Source organism: Corvus kubaryi, unplaced genomic scaffold, assembly GCF_017639235.1.
Source record: "Corvus kubaryi isolate FWS band 111438036 unplaced genomic scaffold, C.kubaryi_AGA036_p1.0 76, whole genome shotgun sequence".
Lineage (NCBI taxonomy): Eukaryota > Metazoa > Chordata > Aves > Passeriformes > Corvidae > Corvus > Corvus kubaryi.
In genome coordinates this window covers 6,623,860-6,637,030 of record NW_024582063.1, presented here as the reverse complement: position 1 = coordinate 6,637,030, position 13,171 = coordinate 6,623,860, and the positions used below count along the sequence as shown (strand labels likewise).

The window sequence follows — 13,171 nt, the reverse complement described above, 5'->3', positions numbered from 1 at the left end:
GAATGAGTGGGCATTAAAAAATAAAAAACTGTGTAGTGAGGGTTATGGATGTATGTGTTCTTTATGGACATCAGGCAAGGTGATATGGAGTAAATATATCAAGGACATATAAGTTCTCTTGTGTTTTTAAGTCATTAAACTTCCAGTTTTACAAAGGGAAATTATATTTAATTGACTGTACTATAGTTACCATCCACCAGTACATATGAATCTATAACTATATTATTATATGTATTATATACAATTTTAACCTAAATTCTGTTAATGAAGTTCTCATTTATTGAAGTGTATCATGATTTGGTTCACTTGTGGTTCGAGTATTTGGCTATATTCCTTGTCAAGCATTAAATTTTTCTAACCATTGTTTCACTGCTTTGGAATTTTTTCCTGTAAGTAAATATATGTACTGTACATATGATTAAAGCCATTGTGTGCATTTAAAAAAAACTGTTAGTATGATGTTTGATCACTGTAATTGCATATGTTAAAAAAAGAATAGTGTATCTTTTACTGTTTAGATAGTTGTATCAGGTTGGGGAGGGTGATTTTCTAAAGGGTCCTAACAAAAGGCATAACACAACTCCTATAAAAGGCCAGTGTCTTGAGTCTCTTGCCTGTGCTATTGCCAAGATAAGAAGCTAGTAAGGCAGTTAGTGTTCAAAGAGAATACAAAATGTGAGGCCATGGATTGACATTTCAAGAAGAAATACTTTGATCAGTGTCTTTGCCATGCCCATCTAAAGGAAGAGGCTAGAATAGCTGGTTTTCTGGGGAAAATTAGGAGATTTAAATAAACTGGCAATGAAAGACAGAGAATTTACAAGTGTTAGAAAAGAGTGACTGTGATGGAGAAAACTAATGGGATAGAAATAAGAGTGGGAGATGAAGATGAAGTATCCAGAGCAGCTTTAAGTGTGTTAAGAGGTTTTAAACGGTAGGTAGCTGTTAAAAGTTGGGAAAACTGCTGTAACTGAAGCAGCAAAAGAATCACTGCTTAGGGCATTGGAAACTAAGCAGTGCAGATGCAGTGACTGAAATTACCTTTCTGTTACTAATTTAAACGTTTCTAGTGAATGTGCTGAAATGCCATTAAACAGCTGTGAATGTGGGAGGGCTGATAGAATAGATAACATGAGAACTGTGAATGTCTTAGGCATGTTGGGTTGAAATTTGCCCCCACTTCCCCAGTAAACATGCCCAGCTGACACCATCATGGCCCAGTTTCTGAGAGATTTTTTTTAAGAGATGGTTTATTTAATTTGTGAAGAAAAAGCAACACAATGTTTATCACCAAAATGTATTTTTTGAAGGTATTGATGACTACACATATTCCAGTGGTGATGTGAAAGCTTTAAAGTCCAATAGGAAAAAATACAGTGGGAAGACCCCACATCTTCTGCTAATGTTGTTACCCTCCTACAGACTTGAGTCGCAACAGCCCAGTCGGCGGAAGAAGCGTGCTCTAGATGCTGCCTATTGTTTTAGGTAACTATGCCTCCACATCCAATACTCTTACACAGTCCTGCCAGCCTGAGAGGTGTCATGCAGTTGTTTATCATGTTTCTTTACAGTTGGCATTTATACAGAACACAGACCCTCATTCTCAGACCCAGGGGGTCTGTGTGCAGCAGGTCTCTGCCTGGTGGTCTCCAATCCCACAGAGACAGGGACAGATTGCTGTGACCTTCGACAGCAGAAGCTCAGTTCCATCTGGGATGATTCCCAGATGCATTAGCCCCATAGTTAGAGCCAAATTAACACCTTCACTTTGCTCACCTACTCAGAGTCTCCTCTGTAGGACCTGGAGAAAAACACTTGACTAATCCTCCAGGGAAGCCGTTAGCTTTGTATGAGCAAGTCCTGCCATGTCTAAGCATCCAGTTTCAGTTACAGCACAAGCTACAATTTATTGGATTTAGTTGAGAACTTTTGTGACTCAGACTTGCCTGCCTGTAAAGGATCATTCAGGGAGCAAGCAACTGGATTATCTTTATTCCCTATGTTGTCTTTGTTATGACCGATGTGTTTGTATTTTGTTTCCCAGGAATGTGCAGGATAATTGCTGTCTGCGTCCACTTTATATTGACTTCAAGAGGGATCTTGGCTGGAAATGGATTCATGAACCTAAAGGATACCATGCTAATTTCTGTGCAGGAGCCTGTCCCTATTTATGGAGCTCAGATACTCAGCACAGCAGAGTAAGTAATGGATTCACTCATTTTCAGCAACTGCAGGTTGAGCTATGTTTCTGGGACTGATATCAGCACCAATGCCCAAAGTCAGTCTCAGACTCTTAAGGATGAAATGTGGGCCTATAGAGGAAGTCACACATGGCCTCAAGCTAGTATTGAAGCAGGAGAAATGTACTGACCCCAGAGATTTCCCTTTTTTTTGTGTATTCATTGATATGAACACATGGTTGGATTGAATTCTTTTTGTGAGCATGTAGCTTTTGGAAGTGGCCTGGAAAAGGCTTTCATTGTAGAGCATGAGTGGAAGATGGCACAATGAGTTTGGTCAGCAAAGGCACTGAGGGAGGCACTTTCAGAGTAACAAAAGGGCTGTGTGGTACCACCTGGTCATCACCTACTTTTATGACCTGCCATTTCAAGGTTAGCACCTGCCATGCTGAACTTCATGGAAATATACTGATAGATGTCCTTTTTTTACTTCAAAAGATATATTCTTTCTTACACTTTGAAAATTTATATGTGAAGGAGGGACTTTGTGTCTGGGACGTTGAAGAACCAAGTCATAGTTGTCTGAGATGGGACTTCTTATTTTAGGGATTAGATGTGGTATTTTAGCCAACTGCCTTAGGATGAGTAGTATTCTGCTGTGAAGTACTAATTTCCTCTCAACTATCAATAAGGATGTCTAGACAGTAAATGCAAGAGACAGACATTTGCATCATAGTTGTCATAAAGTAAGAATTTCACCCTCAGGTCCATATTAAGAATGATGTCTCCCCTTTTTCAAGCCTCCCTTAAAATACCAGATCAATGTCAGCCAGCAGGGAATACTCTTCTGTGTCCAAGGGACAGCTTGAGTTCCTTTTGGTTGGTGAAACCATGATACCATGTTCTTCCTGAGCTTACAGACCCCTTTGTAGCTGTCACTGGCTGTGGCATTGTACTGTTAGCAATGTCAGCAGGCAGAGGTATAAATAAGGTGAGTATGTTTCTGTGCTGGTGTGGAGTAACAGTGTACGCGTTTTGGAACAGCACTTGTTTTTAAAGGAAAGAGGAAGAGTAACTGTCATGGTCACAAATATGTGGTTTGGATAAATGCCCAAGGAGCCAGAAGTTGCCTAATAAAGTAGTTAGTGTTGCTGTCCTGAACAGATCTTCTGTCTCTCTAAGCTGCAAATGTTGTGTGGAAGTTCTAGGAAAAGGTCACTTGGTGTTTGGCTAAGGCATTAATGGCATCCGCAGGAGCACCTATGCATCATCAGTGGCTAACCCTACATACTTCCCTTGCAGAGAACCATGCATAGGAATCCAAGGTGACATTGGTGATAACTTCTCTGCAGCTGGTTCTCACCAGGAGTACCTGCACCTTGAGTCCTGGTGCTTGCAGGGTGGCATTAATGGACTTAATTAACATAGCCAGAGGGTAAAAGAAGGGGAGTGCCTATTCTGAAGAGGTCCCTTTTCTCTTTGGTCCCTTGTAAATCCAAAATCCTGTAAACAGGAAATGACAACCTGAAGAAACAGATAAAAAGCTTTCCATTTGCTCTGTATTCATAAATAAAATGTGCCTGTTGATTCAAATGGCAACAGTTTAGAGGCAGATTCCAGGTATGTACCAGCTTTGAGGTTTAAGACTGTATAGACAAAACCTTAGGAAATTCAGGCATATTGTGAATGCCAGACTGAAGAGGAAAAGCATAAAAAACCCCTAAAATCCAGGAATCTTCATACTGCTTTCAATGGGCATTCTCTCAGGTGCTGTGGGAGGAAGTGGTGCAGAAAGCAGTTTGTTTGTTAGAGGTAGCTGCTTTAATCTGTCTATTTTTGTTTCTCCTCCTAGGTACTCAGCTTGTATAACACCATAAATCCAGAAGCTTCTGCCTCTCCATGCTGTGTGTCCCAGGATTTGGAACCCCTCACCATCCTCTATTACATTGGAAAAACACCCAAAATCGAACAGCTGTCCAACATGATTGTAAAGTCTTGCAAGTGCAGCTAGAGGATATCCCTGAAACAGCATGACGTGTGCTTATTAAAAAAAACAAAAATAACCAAGGAAAAAAAGAAAGAGAGAGCGGGAAGGAAAGAAAGAAAAATAAAAACCCAGGTTCATCAGTGTTAAAAGAAAAAAAAAAGAAGAAAAAAAAAGCGGTACTAGTCTGAACTGTTTGAAAGTTTGTTTTGTTTTTTCTTTTTAAACTGGCATCTGAAGCAAAACATTGAAGGCTTTTTCCTACATTTCACCTACACATAGTGTGAGATAGACAAGAAGCAAAGTTAAAGAAAAAAGAAACCTTTTAAAAAATAAACACTGGAAGAAATTTGTTAGTGTTACTATGTGAAAGGAAAAAAACAGGAAAATCCCATGAAGTGGAGTTGCTGTATGTGTCCCATGCCTTACTTGATCTCTCTGTATTGTTACGCAATAAGCATCCTACCCATTCCTCTTAGCTGTAGAGTTAACAGTGCGTTATTTATTTGTGTGTAAAAACTATCAAATGAACATTTCTGTATCGCCATTGGAAAAACGAAAACGAAAGCCAATGTGGACAAAGTGGAGACCAAATAAGCTGCCAGAAATACATATAAAGCCTAAAGGAACACAAGCTCAAAAGAATCAGAAAAGTAATGGTTAGTTTAGTTCGATTAAAATAGAAATCAGTTATTACATTATTGACAAACTCTGCCTTTAAAATACCTTATTTTTCATGCCAGCTGCCTAGAGAGACTTCTTGTAAGGTCTCAAACCCTTGTTTTAAATACTGAATAATTTACTAATAAAGGACACTCTGTTTCAGTCTCAAAGACAAGTCTATAAGATTTTTTTTTTTACTGTAAATGATTTAAAATTTCAGTTTAGTAAACCAGTGAAATATTTAACATGTACTGGTCTAATCTTCAGACCTTAATATGTTGCTGTATAGCTATGCTATGGGATTTTTTTGTTCTTTTGGTATATGTAACCATACCTAGAGCATTACAATAGGTGGGTAGTAGAAGCCAGCTTAATTGGAAACATATCTGTAGATCTCTATTTGTAAACTATTAAAAAATTACGTACTTTATGTGTAATGTGTAAATTTTCACCATATTTTTGTACTCTGTAATACTGTCAGCTCTCATGACTTTGAATTTGAATTTGGGGCTCTTTTTGATCACTCAGAATCATGTGTTTCCCTCTAGCTGGCCAGTATGAGTAGAGTCCCTATATTTTGACTTGCACTACAAATACATGTTTTATAATAATTGCTATACATGTGCTTTGTATATTGTTCATCATTATGACATAAGCTACCTGACTCCATTTGTTTTTCTGTTTTATAAAAAGGGATGGATTAAAGCAATCTCTCCCCCCCCCCCCCCCATCCCCTCCTTCTCCAGTTGTCCCCATTTATAACACTTGGATCGCGATGTGGTTCGGATTTCTGGGCCTTCCGATTTTCTTTTCGGCTGTAGACATTCAAACAGATGGGCAGGGAGCAAGGTGTTGAGTGAAGAGGTGTCCCAGCCTGGCTGAGGCAAGGCAAACCCTTGAAGAGAATGACATTCACCACTGTGCAGGAGGCTGTAGGGAGCGTCTGCCGCGCCATGCCCTGCACGGGGCAGGAGCGGGATCGGAGCGCACTCGGATGTGTCGGCCTGGCACGCGGGAACCCGGTCCTGCAGCTCCTCTGTGGGGCTGCTCCTGCTGCAGCTCACAGAGGTTTGCCTTTGACTTCTGCAGTGGCTCAGCAGGCCCCTTTAGGCTGTTGGGGTGTGTGTAAGGATTGGCAGGATCAGACCCTTGAGTTTTTGCAAGTTTACCAATTCTTTTCTCAATTGAGTTCGTGTTAAAGCTTCTTTTAAAAAAACAAGGAACATGGGGGTCCTAAAGTTTTGTTGCTGTTGTTATACGTTTTCATATTATAGAGGGAGTAAAAAGAAAAAAATCACATCACATACTTCATTTAAAAAAAAGCCCCAACCTAAATTAAAAAAAAAAAAATCATGAAGAAGCAACAATCATTTCTTTTCACATGATGGATGCTTCTGCAGAGCAAAGCTGGAAACCTGCAATACAAGCATTCTGCTTGGATGAGAAGGACATTTTCTGCCATTGTCCTGAGCGGTGTTGGGAGAACACTCCTGAGCTTGGTGTTGTCAGCTCCAGTTTTAAGAAGTGCAGTTTCTTTGGCTTCAGCAGAACGCTGACGCAAAACTGAGGTGCCGTGGAGGCTCGCACCTGCAGCTTCTCAGGGCTTCTGTGGAGCCTGTGCTTACTGCCTAGATGGGAGCATAGCCCTAGAGATGATCTAATCCCACCCACTGGCTCAGCTCAGAGGAGGAGGTATGTTAGACTTCTGATGTATTTAGTGAGCTGAGGGGACCAGGTGAAAAATCTGTCCTGCTAACACTTGCTTGAGCCAGACTTAACTCCAGTGAGAAGATGCACTGAACTCAGCGAAACTCCTCAGGGTAATACATACTCTGGATTTTGCTGTATAATGACAGCGAAATTAGTTTTATCAGGCTCAGTATGAGAGCTGTATTTTTGTTGGATGGGAGAGAAGACAAGGGTGAGCACATTTTACAAAACTTAAAAATGTTTTTGCAGTTCTCTGATATAGGAATGCAGCTCAAAACCAGTTTTGAAAAAGTGGAATAGGAGATAGCATAGTTGTCCAACTATACTCACTGTGCCCTGGATGCAGCTGAAAATTTGGACTTGGATTTGGAGTTTTTCTCTAAGCATAAAACACTACTTCTGTAAGTCATGCCCCAAGATTGATTTTTTTTTGTAAACTTCTAGTGTTCCTCAAAATGCACTGATAATATTTTAAATTCTCTATTATAGCGCTCCTACAATTTTTTTTTTCTTGTTCATTAGGCATGTATTTCCCTTCAACTACCAAGGGTGTTAGGCCAGATCCTACAATATGCAGAACTCATGGGTGAAATTCCCCTCTACAGAGTGGGGTAAAGTGAGTCCTAAGCACCGCTCAGGTCTGATGTAAGAACTCCTCAAATGATCTTTAGATGGGTCTGCAACAGGTCAAGTGCTTTGTGCTACAGGGCCTTACTTTGGCGAGGTGATTGCCACTGTCTGAGCAAAGTACCTGAGAACTGATGGGAAATGTTCAGCATCTTGAAAGATCAGACCCAAGGGGCTGACTGGGGCTGAGGGGGAATCACAGCACTTAGCTGGGTGGGGTAGGACAGCACTTCTTATGTGTTTAGCATTAATACAACTGTATGGTTGGCATGGTTTAAAGGAGAAAAAAAAAGAACTTAAAGGACAGCTGTGTTGTACTTTGGTGATTGATTACTCTGTATTTTAACACATTGTATGTCTGTTTTTGTGGTGCTCTAGTGGTAAATAAATTATTTCAATTATATGCTGGTGTTGCTTTCATATGACAGCGTTGTTCTGGCACAAGCAATTCCTCAGCTCTGGAATGTTAAAGTCTTTGCAGTTTAATTCCTGTGAAGCCTGATTTGCTGTGGGATTTTGGCATGTGTGACCTTGATGTGGTCCAGCACAGGCTGAGGTGAAGAACATCCATCCAGGGTGAGGGTGGATCACATCTGCTGTGGGAATTGCTCTCTCCTCAGCCACTGTAATGGATGTCTTGGTCTGTAGACAAGAAGGAGCTTCTGGTTACCTGCTCTGGGCAGCAGCGCTGTCCCCTGTGTGTGCAGGACAGGGACTGCCCCGGACAGGAGCTCTGTCCTTCACTAGAACCATCCTGTCAGGCTGGTTACTGCTGGCACCAGTTTTTGGGGCTTTCCTCTCTGGTCGAGGATCTCAAATTAGTTTCTTCCTCATTTCTGTAGTGCTGTGGGAGGTGAGAAGGTGTTCTGTGTGATGTGTTTTCTGATGCCTGTACACTGTGATCCCACACCACCGCATCCCAGGAGAGCACAGTGAGACTGTTGGGTCTGTGTGTGGTACAAAGCAGCCCGCAATGAGATGAGATGGGTGAGAGGCAATGAACACAAGTTGGAACATGGCAAATTCTGGCTTCATAAAAGGAAAATATTTTTGCAGTAGAGGTGGCCAAGCCATGGAGTGGGTTGTCCAGAGAGGCCATGACATCTCTATCCTTGGAGATGCTTGAAACTGGGCAAGGTTGCTGCCTGCTCCTCCGACTGTGCCTGCTCTGAGCAGGAGGTTGGGCTGGAGACCTCATAGACCCCTGCCCACCCCCATGTATCTACAAACAGTTGTGGTCCAACACAACCACTGTTTTTGTCATGGGCTAAAGGAGCTCAAGAAGCACTGGTGCTCAACTGCCTCAGTTGTATCAGTTTACCAGGAGCAGCCATGTGGCACATGGAAATGGTTTTTTTGACAGAAAATAGGATTCCCTAGTTTGTTGTCTATTTCTATGCACTCTGCAATATGCAATTGCATTATCTAAGCAAATAAGAATTAAGGAGCTTGGAATTGCAGCTTTTCTTTATTAGGCTCTTAAATAAATAAAACTGATGGGAGAAAGGACTACAAGATTGAATCATTCCTTTTAAAGTTGATAAAATTATATATGAAAATGCTTCCACACCAGGGACTGATGAGGAGACTGGGGACTGCTCTTCCTGGTGCCTTCTCTGGCATCTAAGGAGTGCATAGCATTTCTTGGCATGAATGAAAGAGCATGTTTATGCCAGATTGTTTAGGGTTATTTTGATAAATAATAACAAATGGACTCTGTGGTCTGTCAATATGTTTAAGAATGTAAGTTGGGATGAGCATTAAAAACAGTCTTAGGGGCGATTTCACCACAGTTATGCTCCAGCCTTAATTGATTTCAGTGAGCTTATACAGGCTTAAAACTATGGCCCTTCAAAATTTTCCAGATGCCAATTTTTATTCTATCTATTTTTAGCTACCCAGCTATGTTCTTTGACATGAATGTAATCTGCCAGCCTCCTTCTTACCCAAAGAAGCCCTCACACTGCCTTGAGGTGAGAATACTTTGCAGCCCTGTCTGCTGTATTCATGAAATCACTGAAGAACAGGAGGGTTTGAGGGGGAATGCTGATTGGACATTCTAGATGAGAAAGTGGTCATGGTGTCTGTAACTAAAGAGGAACAAAGTGGAGGGAACACAGTGTGCTAAAAGACATTTTATAGCATGGGGCTGAAAAGATGGAAGATCTCCCATGATAATGAGATTTATGTGGAGTATTTTGATGCTGGTCTTGTCTTCCTTTTGTTAACACAGCCTCTCCAGACTGTATCAGTGAAGCCCTTGCTCTGCTTGAATCAAACTGTGGTTAATAAATGTGGAATATTCAATATAGGAAAAAACCCAAACCATGTAAATGTCTTGAAAACCATTTTTTAGGCCAAAATCTGCCTCTTAGTTCAGACAGAACAGATTCTATGAGGAGCCATGAGTTCTGGAAGAAAATAAACCAAGAGGTTATGTAATTATATGTGGTTATAAAGTAGATGTGAAGTAATGTAGTTGGCTTGTCAGTGGGTATGGGTGTAACAGTAATTTCTTCATCTGTATAAAAATAAAATTAAATGGAACAGAAAGCTGATGAGAACTTCCAATCAAATTTGATATGCTCATTTAATGAAGTAACTTGCTGGAATCTAATACACAACCCCTGGGGTATAAACCTTTCTCCAACCATATGGTGGTCCAAGAAACAAATATTTCCTATAAATGGTGTGTTTTAGTGCCAAACCAAGATGATGGCAGGAGGAAGGGTCAGTGATCATTGATCTTTGGGTCTCAGCACTTGTTTGCACATACTATAGGCATACTATATATTTGCACATATATTTGCATACTATAGGCAGGTCCTGATTTAATGATTCACAAACTCATTCCAGAAATATTTGCTACAAGAAAGGGAACAAGGAAGACAAAAATGGCAAATGGGGACCAGAGTCTCTTTGTGTTCAGTGAAGTGCACCATGAGCTCTCACATACCATTTGATCCAGCTAATTAGAGATGGATGCAACCAAAATGTTAACATGAGAGTACACATTTTACTAAAGTCAAAAATCAAGTGGTTGGGACTCTGAAGTAGTGTTCAAACCTGAACCAATTTATGAAATTCAGTTAGGTTCAATCTCTGCAACTGGTTTGTAACCAAACCTTAATCACCCAAGCTGTTGCTGGGGCTTGTAAGGCTTTGAGTTTAATATGTCCAAAGTTCTTGCACCTGAGCTGCTCTGAGCATGCCAGATGCAATTCTCACAGCCAAGTCTTCTGTTTTTTCTCCCGAGCACAAAGGCACATAAATATAATTGCCACTCATAAGAACGAGTCAGAAACAGTCAGAATGTCCCTGTGCATCAAGGTGTTTCCCAGAGAGCCCAGAGTGTTATGGGTCACCTCATTCTTCAGGGATTTAAGGACCAACATGATGGGACTGTGTGATGGTTTTTTGCCATCTGATGGAACCCACATGAAATGAATTGATGGCTTCATTCCAGTTCCTAGTGTAAACTTGTTGGCAGTCTCCAAGGATATGCAGACTAATTTCATCCATCAAAAGCAGAAAATATCTTTATCTGGAAAAAAAGGTCTTTTTTTTTTTTTTCCCCTTTGGAAAAATGTAAATACAAGACAAAATATGCAGCAGTTCATGGGCAAGTTATGCATTCCTCTGCAGTGTGTAACCTGTTCTCAAAGAGGTGGTCTGGATCAATTTGTGAACATTTGGGAAGGAAAGCTGCATTTGGAGATACTCTGAAATATATTGTTTCCTCTTCTTCTTCTACGAAACCCTCAATTACAAAGAAAAAAAAAAAAAGGAGCAAAAAAAAGCCAGAAGACTGCAAATAAGCAAATGAACTGACATTTTCACTGTGCTACCCAGCTATGATGTATAACACAGAAGGTGAATCACTGCAGATCCCGTGTGTCAGATACAGCCAACTGATGTACACAAAGTTGGGTCACAGAAAGAGGAGCAGGAAAGATGAACGCAACAGAAGGTTTTTGTCAGCATAAGTATAGGCCCTACATAACTCCACAGGAAAACTGGACTAGTTTTTGTTGTACTTTTTCCTTTGGACTGCTTCCACAGCACAACAGGCCATTCCCATTTCTCATGCTTTAAGAAAAGGGGCGTCTTTAGGGAGGTAGGAATTTACCTAGGAATAACAGAAAGATAAATTTTGAGATCATTATCAGTCAGGAGACATAATTTAAATGAACTGTTAACAAGACCTAGTTAACTTTTCCTGTAGCTAAGCACCCCTAGCTGTTCTCCTGGCCCCTATCTCTTATTTTAGTGTTAAAGTTCCTCCATAGCTTTGTGGTAACAGATGGTGTCTATCAAATAGTTGAAATCTCAGCAAGTATCCCAAGGAGTGAGGAGGAGATCTCAAGCATTAAACTCCTGGGTTTCTCTAGCTCCTGGTCCCTTGAAGCGGTGCTGTAGCACACCAGATGATCTGCAGGCTGTGCATAAAGCAGGACCTCAAATGCTCTCTCAACACTAAGCTATCCATGTAAATGCAAAAATACTCTGTTTTGATCTCCACAAGATACACACAGACTCATTCAAACTGCTCTCTCACTGATCAGACCTCCTCCCCCCCTGTAAGCAGTGTAGGAGGAATTGGTGAGTCTCACCCATGCCAGGGGAAATTTATCCTCAGGAGATGATTAATATGTGTATGCAAAAATATGTGTCATGGATTTCAGAGAGGAAAACCCCCTTGTCGTGGGTTTTAGCTACAGTAAATTTCTTCTCAGTAGCTGTTACAGTGCTGTGTTTTGGATTCAGAATGAGAATGGTGTTAATAACTCACTGATGCTTTGGGCTTTTTGACAAGTCGTGTTTATCCTAGGGCAAGGACTTTTCCCCCCTTGTCTCATGCTCTGCCAGTGAGGAGGTGAGGAAAGAAACTAGGAGGGAGCACAGCTGCGACGGGTAACCTGAACTGACCAAAGGGATATTCCACACCACAGAACATAATTCCCAGTATATAAACTGGGAGGAGTTGCCAGTCTGGGTTTGGGAAGGGGTTCTGGCATCGGTCAGCAGGTCATGAGCAATTGCATCATGCATCACTTTTTTCCCCTTTTTATTGCCAGCATTATTATTTGCCATTATTACTGTATTTTACTCTATTTTCAATCATTAAACTGTTCTCATCTCAACATACAAGTGTCACTTGGATTCTCCTCCCCATTCCACCAGGGCGAGGGGGGTTGAGCGAGCAGTCGTGTGGTCCCTCATCTCCATCTGGGTTTACACCCACAACACCCATCCACACACTTGCTAGCAAGAATGTACACAGAGAAAAAGGAAAGAATCAAGTCATGCTTGATACATTTCTGTGGATACATAGTTTAAAGTGGTGAATATAAATTTAAAGGCCTCTTTAAAATTTACATTGGGTTGCAATGTTTATATTTTTTTTTTCTTGTATTCGTAAGCCTCTCCCTCTATTTGCTAAGTAACTTTGCACTTTCTGGACAGTTTCACTACATGTATTCTTAGCAGTCTTACTGTATGGCTCCAGGGAGGAAAAAAAGGAAATTTCAGAGACTGATTCTCTTCTGGGTTACTCCATGATAGCAGTTTGGGTTTGTAACTTGCATTGCTGGATTCAGGAAATTACTTTTGGAGGCAACAGAGTTGAACTGACTGGTCTTATTCCCAGCTCTCTTACTCCAACTTTACTACAGCACAACTATTTCAACAGGGGACAAAACAGGCTTAAAATAATTTTTCTAAGAATGTCAAGCTCAGTTTGCTACTTTACTAGAGCCTTCCCACAAAATACGTGTGTTTGTGAAGTGTTTGAACAACAATTGCCACAGTAGCCTGCAAGAAGGCATTTCTATTGCACATTTGAGCTTATATTTGAAATCTAGAAAGATGATGAATGTGGCACTATCCTAGAGAAGGAAATTGATCTTATTATCATTTTAATTGGTATATTTTGCAAGGTGTTGCAAGGTTTTTATCTCATCCAACAGTATTGAAAATAACATTCTCTAATGCTGGAATCAATTCT

At 40.7% G+C, this 13,171-nt stretch overlaps 1 protein-coding gene across 1 annotated transcript in view; it reads left to right on the top strand.

Annotated features, from left to right (window-relative positions):
• The window catches only part of TGFB2 (transforming growth factor beta 2), a 60,690-nt gene extending 53,123 nt beyond the window's left edge, over positions 1-7,567 (top strand). The window contains exons 5-7 of the mRNA XM_042051664.1: positions 1,311-1,485; positions 2,045-2,198; positions 4,033-7,567. Of these exons, the coding sequence (XP_041907598.1) occupies positions 1,311-1,485; positions 2,045-2,198; positions 4,033-4,191 (488 nt within the window). The 3' untranslated portion in view covers positions 4,192-7,567. The remainder of the gene's footprint in view (positions 1-1,310; positions 1,486-2,044; positions 2,199-4,032) is intronic.
• The last annotated feature ends 5,604 nt before the right edge of the window (positions 7,568-13,171 follow it).